Here is a 12,274-nt window from a genome sequence, read left to right on the forward strand (position 1 = left end):
GAAAGCACCAAGTTCTAACCACTGGACCGCCAGGGAATTTCCAACGTTAACTTTTAAAACTAAGCAAGAACAGTCCCTAGGGAAAGAAAGCAGTCCACCTTAAAGCAGTTGTGTTTTTTTGTGGTATAACTCCACATGCTTTGTGGCAATGGCTGTTTTCAGGAGATGGAGAATATATATATATATATATACACACACACACACACATACACATTTATGTATATATATAGAGAACTAATGTGGTTTTTTTTCTTAAGAAGCAACAATGACAAAAAAAATCTGTGAATAATATATAGCCTCTTAATGCTAACTGGACCAATGCTTACAAACTTAAAACAGTGATTAGTCAAACACACAAAAGAAAAAATAAAATTGATCAAGGCTATAAAAAACTACAAATGTTAAAATGAGAATTTCAACTTTTTGGAGAATTTCCTAGCAATCTCACTTTCCTCTCTCACAGTATTGCAAAGTGGAAGGGACAGTTTTTGCCCTCCCTATTTGGCAGACAAATAGAAACAGGCATTCAGTGCCTTGCCTAAAATTACTGACAGAACTGGGAAGTAATATTTCCACTTTTCTGATTACTCCAAACACAGCACATCTTGAGAAAACACACAGAGGACCCACAAACCCAAAGATGGAGTAACAATCCTGAAAACTGGAGCATTTCACTAATCACAAAATTTCAGGGAAATGGCTATTTTAGAATACCCGATAAATCAAAATGGAAGAGCATTAACAAAAAAAGCTTTTTTTTTTTTTTTTAGAAATCAACAGCTTTTCTTAGCATTGTGTTATAATATTTACCTCGCTGGCCTTCAAAAGTCAATCTACTTCAGGATACTTCACAGTATCAACCTTAAAACATATCCAAATGGTAAACAAGAGAGAAGAAAAGATGATCACTAATAAAAAATAGGAGTCATAAAACCCTCCATCTTTGAGTATATTAACATATAACAGTGTATTCTTTAGTAAAATTGTCTGCCAACTTCCCTAAGAGGGAATGATGTTCTTTTTTTGGTTTGGCTAACTTAGAGTGAACTTGAGTCAACAGTTAATAACCCAAACCTAATTCTAGACAAAATGATGTTTTGTTAACTCTTGAAAAGAATGATTCAGTGATTAACATATATTCCCACTCTCTGTATTAAGTTGTCCTCTCCACATGTTTCAAATTTCCCTCAAGAAGCATTTAACTTCTGAAAAGGTTTTTTTGAAAACAGTTTTCTTTACTTTTTCCTGTAAGACCATAAAGAACGTAATATAAAGATTCAGAACTAGAGTTGGAAAAGGATGAGTTGCTCAGAAAAAGGAGGATCTGAGGTCCAGTTAAAGTATATTTCTCTGTATCCCTAACACAATCAGAACCATATCTGAGAAGTCAGTAATACCTCCCCTTTCCACTACCTCCTTACATAACAGACCTAAATGGTACTGATAATAATATTTTGATAACTACTCTTGGCTATCCATAATACTATAATAGCAGAGAGCTACCCAAGGAAAGCAAATTTTAAATGGTATTAGGTCTTCAGTATGGTATAATTCACACACACACACACACACACACACACACACACACACAAGTCTAGCTTGTATAAATTAATCAGATTGTTTTGATTAAGGCTCATTTAGATATTAACATTTCAATAATAACTAAGCGAATTATACTCTTGCTTTATCAAAGACTAAAATATAGTGCTAATACAAAACTAGATTTACAGTTTCAAGAAAATTCTTGCTACAAAAAATGCACCCAATTATTTAGCCAAGACAGATTCTCTTAAATGTACATATATAACAAATATCCTAGGACATCATTTTAACGATAAATCTTATTTCCATGACATTGTTAAATACACCGAAATGACATTATACTAGTTAGAATTCAGATTTCATTAACAATTTTAAGAGTTAACACCACTTATGATACAGATTTTTAAAGTTCAAAAATCAATAAATCTGCTAGTTATTGTATCCTGAAACTGCTTACTTTAATACAATCAAGTGACAATGGGGTGACATATTTTTGAAGGCAACAACATATGGTTACTGTAAAACAATGTTTTAAAGAATAATTTAATGAGCAAAAAATTCCAGGAGGAAGTAAATAAAATATCTAAAATATGTAACACATAATTTTGTAACTATTAAGGTGATTATGTATCTACATTAGTATTTATGAAGAGAAAATTCCAGAATGTTTTAGTTATTTCCATGGTATAAAAACCATAGCTCTCAGAGACAAACTTTAATTCATTAAAGTTTATAAACAGCCCAGTTTTCTGGCATGTTCTGACAATAGTCTTCTGTGATTATTAAAGTAAGTTAAAAAAAATCTAATAATACTTGGTATTGAGTAATTTATTCCAAATAAGGTTATAATGTGCCTAGGAACAAATGAAACAATATGTAAAAGTGACTAAATGAAATCCAACTAATAGATATTATTTTTTTATACTTAGTTCTAGGAACTCCCAGGACTTTTAGAGAGAAGGTAGCATGGTAAAACGGAAAGAATACCTCTTAAGAAGTTAAGATACCTGGGTTCGAGGCCGCACCCTACATTTGACATTGGGCAAATTTTACATGCCTAAAATTGGAGGTCAAACCAGATAATCTCTTGACTACTATAATTCTAAGAGGAACTGAAAACTCAACCTTGCTTCTAAAATTCAAACTAGGAGGCTCTCAGTAATACTGTGGGCTGAGCTAGTGGCCCTGGCCCCAGGGCTCAAGGCTGGGCTGAGGGCAGGGAAGACTTTGAAAAATTAAAACCCCAGGCCTGTGCCGTTTGTGGGAGTGGGGCCTGAGTTTACCTAGCCCAGGTAGAATGAGAATTCTAAGGTGAAAAAAATACAATAGCATGGATTTAAATATCTGTTGGAATTTAGCAAACAGTAATGGTAATACAGCAAGTATTGGGAAAAAGAAATTATTCTATAAATGGTGTTGGGATAACTGAACAGCCCTCTGTAAGAAAACAAAAACAAAAGTTGGATGCTTACTTCACTTCTTAAAACAAAATAAATTCCAAGTGGAACTAACAAACTAAAACCATAAAGTATTAAGAAACTACAGATTTTTAAAAATAATCTTTAAGTGCAAAAAAGCTTTAAGTATGATACAAAACCCAGCAGCAATAAAATAGTCATGATCGAAAAAATGTGGCAAAAAATATATGAATACATAATTTGTAGGAAAGGAAACATAAATGACTCAAATTTTTGAGGATGTCCAACCTCACTAAGAAATGTAAATTAAAATAATATTGAAAAACTATTTTAACTTCTCAGATTGACGAACACCGAAAAGTTTAATATCACATTTTTGGCAAGAGGGTGAGAAACAGGCATTTTCTTGTGAGTGTAAATTGGTCCAATGTCTCTGGAGGGCAATTCAGAAATAAGTACCCAAATTAAAAATGTCCATACCCTAAGACTCAGTAATTTTACATCTAGGAATTTATTTTATAGATAATTATGATTTTACTCACGTTTAAAATGACACATGAATATTTAGAGCAGTACCATGTAATAACAAGAGATTGGAAACAAATGTTCATTAAAAGTGGACTATTATGATATATTCATATAATAGAATTTATGCACACATTCAAAGAATGAAATGGTTCTCTTTAAACTGATATGACAGGCTCTCAATATATTAAAATATTGCTAAAGGTTTGTATAGTATGCTACAATTAGTGCATGGGAGGGGTGTACCATATCCACATGCTTTCACTTGCAGAGAAATAGCTCTGGAACAAGACTCAGATACTCAGACCGGTTCCTCACCTCTAGGGAGGGGAACATGGTGGCTGGGTTGTGGGAAGGAGACCATCTTTTACTATATACCCTTTAAAATTTTTCTATCTTGACCACGTATTACCTAATAAAAATTTTTTTTTTCAGAAACTTCCATTAGGCCCTATTTTGAGGCATACCCCAAACCACTCCACAGGGAGACTTCTACAACCCAAGGCTCATGGAACATCACAGAAAATATTCAAGAAACAAAAAGACAGCAATTGCTGAAGTTTGTAATAAAAGTTATAACTACATGAAAAAACAAACTACCATGGAGGAGTGAGCACACAGAACAGATATGAGAAATGGTATCCCAAGAATAAGATAACAGAAGCAGATTAAAGAGATATAGTATGTTTACTTAAAATTATTAAGAAATTAAGGGGACTTCCCTGGTGGTCCAGTGGTTAAGAATCCGCATTCCAATGCAGGGGACGCTGGTTCGATCCCTGGTCAGGGAATTAAGATCCCACACGCCGTGGGGCAAAGACCCCGTGTGCTGCACTACTGAGCCTGTGCACCTCAACTATAGAGCCCGTGTGCCGCAAACTACAGGGCCCACGTGCTCTGGGGCCTGCGCACCACAACTACAGAGCCCGTGCACCGCAGCTACTGAGCCTGCGCACCACAACGACAGAGCCCGTGCACCGCAGCTACTGAGCCTGCGCACCACAACGACAGAGCCCGTGCACCACAGCTACTGAGCCTGCGCACCTCAACTACAGAGCCCGTGCACCGCAGCTACTGAGCCTGCGCACCACAACTACAGAGCCCGTGCACCGCAGCTACTGAGCCTGCGCACCACAACTACAGAGCCCGTGCACCGCAGCTACTGAGCCTGTGCTCTGGAGCCCACGCGCCACAACGAAAGATCCTGCGTGCTGCAACTAAGACCCAATGCAGCCAAAAATAAATAAAGAGTTAATGTGTATCTACTAAGAGTTCCAGAAGAAGTAATAAAGAGAATGGGAGAGACAATAACTGAGAAGATAATGGGTTCAAATCTTTTTAAATAAATGAATGACACATATCCTCAGATTTTAGTAGAGCCTGGCACATGTTAAAAAAAACATTATTGGGGGGACTTCCCTGGTGGCGCAGTGGTTAAGAATCCGCCTGCCAATGCAGGGGACATGGGTTCGAGCCCTGGTCTGGGAAGATCCCACATGCTGCGGAGCAACTAGGCCCGTGAGCCACAACTACTGAGCCTGCACTCTAGAGCCCGCAAATCACAACTACTGAGCCCACGTGCCACAACTACTGAAGCCCGCATGCCTAGAGCCTGTGGTCAGCAACAAGAGAAGCCCGCACACTGCAATGAAGAGCAGCCCCCGCTCGCCGCAACTAGAGAAAGCCTGCACGCAGCAACAAAGACCCAACACAGCCAAAAATTAAAAAAACCCAGAAAACAAAAAACAAAAAAACCATTATTGAGGATCTGAGGTAAAACAACAGTTAACCCACAATTTTATTTCCTACATCTATACTATTATTCCTGAGTGAGGGCAGATAGACACAGAATTTTTTTCTATCAATGAAAAAAGCTATAGGACACACCTCACTAAAATGAAAACTGAACCCTGAACAAAGGAATGCGATGCAAGAAATGACAGTGAATAAAGAAAATGGTAACTATGTTGGTAAATTTAAATGAAGATCGACTATTAAAAAAAAGTTAATAATTTAACCAATTTGGGGGTAGAGTTTTAAAAACTGCAGTAAAACTAGAAGTCTAATAGTAATAACATAGAAAATGGAATGTGGGAGGGATCAGAGTCAATGCTTTCTAACCAGGGCCACAATATATGGCTGTGTACCATATAACTCCAGGGGACACCATTTACATTTGTATACATGATAGTTTTGTATATTTAGTATTAAGAAATATTCTGTCAAATGGCAGTGAAGTGTCTTAAAGAGACAGTTCTTTCTAATTCATACAAAAATGTTTGGTTAACATTCTTATATTCTATAGCAAAAACTTAAGAAAAAGAATCTTAGCACCAGAAGAATAGAAATAGAATGCATCCAAATCAGTAGGGGGATGTGAAACAAAAACAGACACACAGACATAGAGAACAGACTTGTGGCTGCCAAGGGGTGGGTGGAGTGAGGGAGGGATGGATTGGGAGTTTGGGGTGAGCAGATGCAAACTAGTATATAGACAACGGATAAACAAGGTCCTACTGTATAGCACAGGGAACTATATTCAATACCCTGTGATAAACCACAGTGGAAAAGAATATAAAAAAGAATGTATAAGTATGTATAACTGAAACAGTTTGCTGTACAGTACAAATTAATACAACATTGTAACTCAACTATACTTCAATAAAATAAATTTTAAAAAAATCAGTAGGGGAGAAAACGTGGAAGGAATAAAAAAATTAACTAAGTTGTTAAAAGACAGTATTGATATTAAATTTAATGAAAAAATCCAGCTATATTTTATAAGGAAAAAAACCAGATTGGTTAAAAGTAAAAGGATGGAAAAAGAAGCACTGAGGTAACACTAATCAAATGAAGCCTCAAGTCAAATCTGAAAATCAGTAAGGGTGATAAGGATGTTTCTTCCTCTGCCGATTAACACAGTATCAGTTCTAGATCTAGTGCTTAGATAGCTTCAAAACATTGATATACCCAATCTTTGTAAGGCTGGCTCCTTCAGGTTTTTGCTTAGGTATCAATCCCCACTTTCTTGACAAACCAATATAAATAAGGTACCTTTCTTAACCATCTGATCTAAATAAAGTCCTTTGTTAACCTCTATTACATATCCTATTAATTTCTTTCACATCATATTTAATTACAGATTATAATCATGTATTGAATGCTTGTTTATCATCTGTCTTCCTCAACAGACCATAAACTCCATGAGGGTAGGGAGGCAAATGTTTTGAAGACTCAGAGAACTCTCATTTCTCAAAACATCTTATCTAAGCAACAATGTAATGAAATCCAGGCAATTCCTTCTTAGAGTTTAAAAGTGGAGATGAAACATCTGAGACAAGATGCTGGCTCTAAGAGTACAGCAGTTATTTAGTGATGTCTGTCACAAGTATGTGGGGGAGGAGTGATCTATGTCACACCAGTTGAAAGAACTATTAAAAGAACTTGAATGGCTAACTCCAGATGTTACTAAATGTACTCCTTTCCTCCAACCTGAATAACATCTTCTGGTCTCATACATGCTTTAAGCTATGCTATTATACTTTGTGTTAATATTTAATACAAATACAATTCCCTCTTAGATTAAAAACATTGGAATGATGTTGAACTCAGAAGAGCCAAACAAGAAGGTACTGTAGAAATTACTAGTATAAATTTGAGCAGAGTATCAAAATTCATCAGAAGACTTAGTTGATCCCTTTATCTGATTGGCAGGTAATGAATAGTAGGTAATGAGTGTGTATGGGCATTAGACCTAACACAGACCCAGCTGGCTTCAAAGCAAGAAGCTAGGATGAGAGCTGGGTAGTGTCAATAGGACATTCATGAAGGAATAGGTTTCTCTATATGCCTCAACTCTTGCTTCAGCTGCAATTATGCAAACTACAAATAAAATTCACATATTGAACATAAAGTTAAAAAAGGAGGAAAGACACATGAAAGGTAACTGTGCTCCTTTCCCCCACCTCCTAAATATTAGGCATCTCATGGGGTACTTCGTATATACTTCTTTCCTTTCCAGTGGAATTTAAATGGTACGTTGGAGAAAATACAGCTTTGGTATATGTCAAAGAATACTCTACATGGAATAATGGGGGAAGCTATATATCTAAATATCCGAAACGCAGATAAACTATTAGAAAGGTCAATTGTATAATTTCTTGCCATTCTAAAGAATAAAAAACACTGTTTTGTTATAATTCCACTGCAGTAATATTACATCAAATTATTTAAAATTATACTATCTGTTGGAGTCTTCCTCATCTATTATGACTACGGAAACGTGAAATTATATTATGTTGTGATACAGTGGGAGGGGATAGCCAGTTAGACTGGGTTTGATTTTTAGCTTGGCCACTTACTAGATATGTGACTTGGGGCAAAATCTGAGTTTCAGTTTCCACGTTTGTAAAATGGGAACATTACTTATTTCCTAGGGCTGTCTGAAAACTAAATGAGATAATAAGCCCCAAATGGAGTTTCCTACTCCTTCTACCCTGACCTCTAGAATCAATGCTGTTGAACAGAACTCAATGGGAAGATGGAAATGCTCTATAAAGTGCACTGTATAGTATGGTAGCCATGTGGGTACTGAGCACTTGAAATATGGCTAGTGTGACTGAGGAACTCAATTTTTAATTATATTTAATTTTAATTAATTTAAATTTAAAAAGCCACACATGGCTTGTGGCTACCATATCAAACAGCACAACATAAAGCCATGAAGTTTGTTTCTTTGAGGCTTTAAATCCTTACGGAACTAGGAGAGGGTATAAAAAATAACAGCAGTGAGATTCTCTTTAAGTTTATCCCAGAATGCAGTATACCTGAAATAGAATAGATAGGCTTTGTGGTCAAATATATCTGGATTTGAATACCATGTCTGTGTGACCCAAGCCAATTTACCTCAAATTCCTAAACCTCAGGCTCCCCATCTGAAAGACAGAATACTCACTAATCTCACTGAAGCATTGTGGAGATGACAAATTAATGGATTTGATGTAGTAGCTGCTCAACAAATCTGGTTCCTTTCTCCTCCCACATTCATTGTTTCTTACATAACCACTTGCCTCACATGCTGGCCAACTGCCTGAACTGTTACTAAATTTAATATTGACAAATGCAGTTAATGCCAACTGTTTGCCAATATGTGTTTACTTCACTAAATTAAACTGCCAGTATTTAATTTTTTAAGAACCCAAACTTTAAAAATGTATGGCTAAAAAGAAAAAAATATTCAACACAGAAAAAGCCTTACAAAACAATCTTTTAACTCTAAAACCATTACTGAGAAATGGGAGTAGATATTGGTTAGGCACAGAAACTAGGTTTTCTAGCTCCCTTAGCTCATTCTTTCAGCTACTAAGAGTCTCAGATAAGGATTTTTACTTCTGAATTATTCTGCTACAAAACTGCTTAATTGATTTGAGGACGAAAATAAAAAATTAAAACCAAAACCGAACTTATGTCTGTTTCATAGCCAGAAATTTCGCTTCAAGACTTTTGGGAAGTGTTTTATCTTCTCTTAATGTGAAATATATTCCAAGCCCCTAAGATGATCTGGCTACCTTTAAGGTTCCTTTCAATAATAAAACATTCCAAATATCTCTATTAGGTTGTTAATTGATAACTACTTAGAATGAAATAACTGAATATCACTCTTAGCCTGTTCATTAGGACCTGGAAGTCAGTAGAAGCTAACCTAAAGCTGACTCCTCTGTTGTTATGAGGAACCCCCTCACTGGCTCAAGCCACACAAAGGCTATCTACATTATAACTATGACTCAATTTTAAAACTACTGTTGCAGAACATTTGCCACTGGATCCTGCCAAACTGTGTCTAAGGGTGTTTCTCCTAGCTATTTTCAGATAGTGGCAAGGCATAATGTGTGAGGACCGATATGCTTCTTTGCACTAATACTTTGGTTGCTTCACTGTCGGTTTAGATAGGAGTACAAAGGCAGAGTTTTTAGTTTGGTTAAGCTCTGTATTAAAAATCTAAACCTGTACACAATTTCTAATCATTGAACACACATACTGTGTAAATCCTTGACTAAAAAAAAAAAAAAAAATTAACTATTTAATTTGGTCTGTCCGTTTAAATATTGTACTTTGGCCCTATTGTCTTATTCCCCATGCTCATAAGTAAACAAAAAAAGTATTAACTATTTCAGCTGATATGAGTAGGCAGACATCTGGTTTTTATTTTTATACAACGAGAAGCAAGTACTTAATAAGCTATCTGTGACTTGGTTGGATTGAATGTACTATAAATATATACAGAAAATACAAGCCACTAAGAAATAAATAGTTCAGCATGTAGAATCTCCAATTTCTTACCTCTAATTAACAACTAACCAAAGCACTTCTAAAATATCTTCCAGCCACTAAGCACAGAAATCTTAAGTATATATTTGCAAGTGTCAATAAATCTCATGGACTACCAGATTAAAGAGGAAACCAACTTGTTTTTAGACTTGCCAACCCCCTTGACTTTAAGACTTGGATGTACCCTTTCGAATAACAGGTCACTCTAGGTCTCTAATTTTATTTACTTTTATTGCAGTCACTTTTTTAAAGCTTAGAATAACTACACAACCAGCATGTACAATGTTGCTCAGTTTTATGGTATGCCAACAGATTCCATGAGTCTGAACTGAAGTTTATTAACATAATCTGAAATGTATGCTATAACTACATTGTAAAAGAAGGGTTTCTAAACCAACCACCCTACACACACACAGTTCTCTGAAAGCAAAGTTTTAAAAACCTTTTAACTTGCATAACTGGTGCCTGGGGGTATGAATTTATAGCTGTTTTAAGTTTTTGCTCCTCAGTGAAAACACAGTAAATCATAATCAACGTGTAGTTGAATACTTGCCTTCCTACTAAAAAAAAAAAAGGAAAAAGAGAGAAACCGGACAGGCACGCCTGCTGCGTATATGAGCTCCACCCCCAAAACTCAGGGCGATGACCCTTGCCAGTATTTATTAGGATCTGCATTCAGGTTTGCCTCATCCCACATATATTGTTAATCTTGGAAAGCATCTTCGTACCAAAACCCGTTTAAAAAAAAAAAAAAAAAACAGTCGAGGTGTTGCTTATATGACAGGACTTTACAGAGGGTTGGGACTTGGAACTCCGTGTACCTAAACGTGGCCTTACAGGGAGTAGTAGAGGGAAAAGGAAGCTCAGTGGCGCGCGCACACACACTCACACAGACACACACACACACAGAGTAAAGAAAGGAAAGCTATGAATTACAGGGCCTAAAACTTTAGGTCCCTACTTTAGATATCTTTCTTCTCTCCCGCCCCCAACGATCCCAGGAATCAGAAAGCTCAGGAAAGGCTGAGGGCCAGCGTGACTGGCGACAACTAAAAGGATTTTGAAAAATTCAGCACAAGAAAAGGCTGCGAGGAGAAATAGGATAGGAGAAAAATGAAAGATGAGAGCTGGCTCCTGGGGCGACACTGGGATCCCGACTTCGGGGGGTAAACGCCGGAGGGGCCCGCGGCCGAGGCGTGTGGGGGGCGGGCCGTCTCAGGTGCCGGAGACAAGGCGCGGGGATCCACATGTCGAGAAGGCTGGCAAGCTAACCCTTTGCCCAGGGGCCTCCCTATCATAGGATGGTCGCGCTTGAGCTGCAGGGGGTCCTCCCCCTCCCCGTCCAACTCCTCCTCACCCGGGCCGTAGAACTTGCTGCCTTTGGTCACGTCGAAGACTTTCCCATTGACCGCAAGCAGGATGCGCGGGGTGCGTGACCCGTCGTACTGGCGCAGCTGCTCCAAGCTGAAGTCCCGCTTCTTCATACGAGGCAGAGAGGCAGCGGGGCTCTCCTCGCCCGCCCCGGCCCCGGCACCCAGACCCCGCCGCCCCCAGCGCACCCACAGCCGGTAGGCCCCCAGCAGCACCAGCGCCACCAGCGCCACGTTCAGCAGCATCTCCCCGCCCCCCGTCAGAAGAGCCAGCGCAGCTGCCGACCAGCCGCCCCCTTCTGCTGCCGCTCCCGCGCCGCCCGGGCTCTCGCTGCTACCGTCGCTGCTGCTCTCGCTGCCACTCCCCAGGGTGCCTAAATTCACATCCCCATCACCCGCCGCCATCACTGCCCGCCAGCGCCTTCCTCTCCTCCCCGCCCCCTGCCCTCCCCAACCCCACGGTCGGCCCCGCCCATGTGGGGCCTCCCAGCCAATAGCGTGAGGGTAGGGGGCGGGGTCAGGCCGGCTCCCGACTGGGTGTTGACGCGGTAACGTTGTCTTGGATCTCTCTCTCCCTTCCCCTCCCTCCTTTTGCAGGCCGCGCGCGCGTGCGACGCCCCGCCCAGCTCGCCCCACACTTCCCTGCTCTCGTCCTTCGCCTCTAGTTGAAGTAGAAGAGGGGGGCGGGTCTGAAGAAAACGCGCTGCGCCGGCCGCGCGCGCGCGCGCGTGGGCGGGGCGAGACTATGGCGCGTGCGCGGGCCCCGCGGCGCCACGCGCTCTCCTTTCCTCTGCAACCCCTCTGGGAGACACGCTCCTCCCAGTTCCCTCGCTGTGCGCGTGCGCCCAGGGGTCGCTTTTCTTCCCAGGCCAGGGTTCGCGTGCGTAAACTCCCGCCTCTTCGCTTTGGCTCCGCCCGAGAGCTTCACGTGCGCTGAGGCGGGACCCTCTCTGACGCCTTCCCGAGGGCGCGGGTTGGTGGCTAGTGGGAGGCCGCCACATAGTTATAACTGCTTTCGCACACTGAAGAGGGGGGGGGGGGTCTGTTTCCCCCCGGGCGCCGTCGCGCCTGTCCGGAAGCCCGGAGCGTGGG

At 39.9% G+C, this 12,274-nt stretch overlaps 1 protein-coding gene across 3 annotated transcripts in view; it reads right to left on the bottom strand.

Moving 5' to 3' along the window:
- The window catches only part of PGRMC2 (progesterone receptor membrane component 2), a 61,001-nt gene extending 49,247 nt beyond the window's left edge, over positions 1 to 11,754 (bottom strand). The window contains exon 1 of one of the 3 annotated variants that reach the window (XM_082389784.1): positions 11,170 to 11,750. In XM_082389784.1, coding sequence (XP_082245910.1) covers positions 11,170 to 11,587 — 418 coding nt within the window. In that variant the 5' untranslated portion in view covers positions 11,588 to 11,750. Of the gene's footprint in view, positions 1 to 11,169 lie in introns of all 3 variants that reach the window. The other 2 variants (XM_082389785.1, XM_082389783.1) reach the window with 2 other exon arrangements.
- Positions 11,755 to 12,274: the final 520 nt, after the last annotated feature.

The sequence above is a fragment of the Balaenoptera borealis genome (assembly GCF_965194805.1).
Source record: "Balaenoptera borealis genome assembly, chromosome: 4".
In the NCBI taxonomy this organism is placed as follows: Eukaryota; Metazoa; Chordata; class Mammalia; order Artiodactyla; family Balaenopteridae; genus Balaenoptera; species Balaenoptera borealis.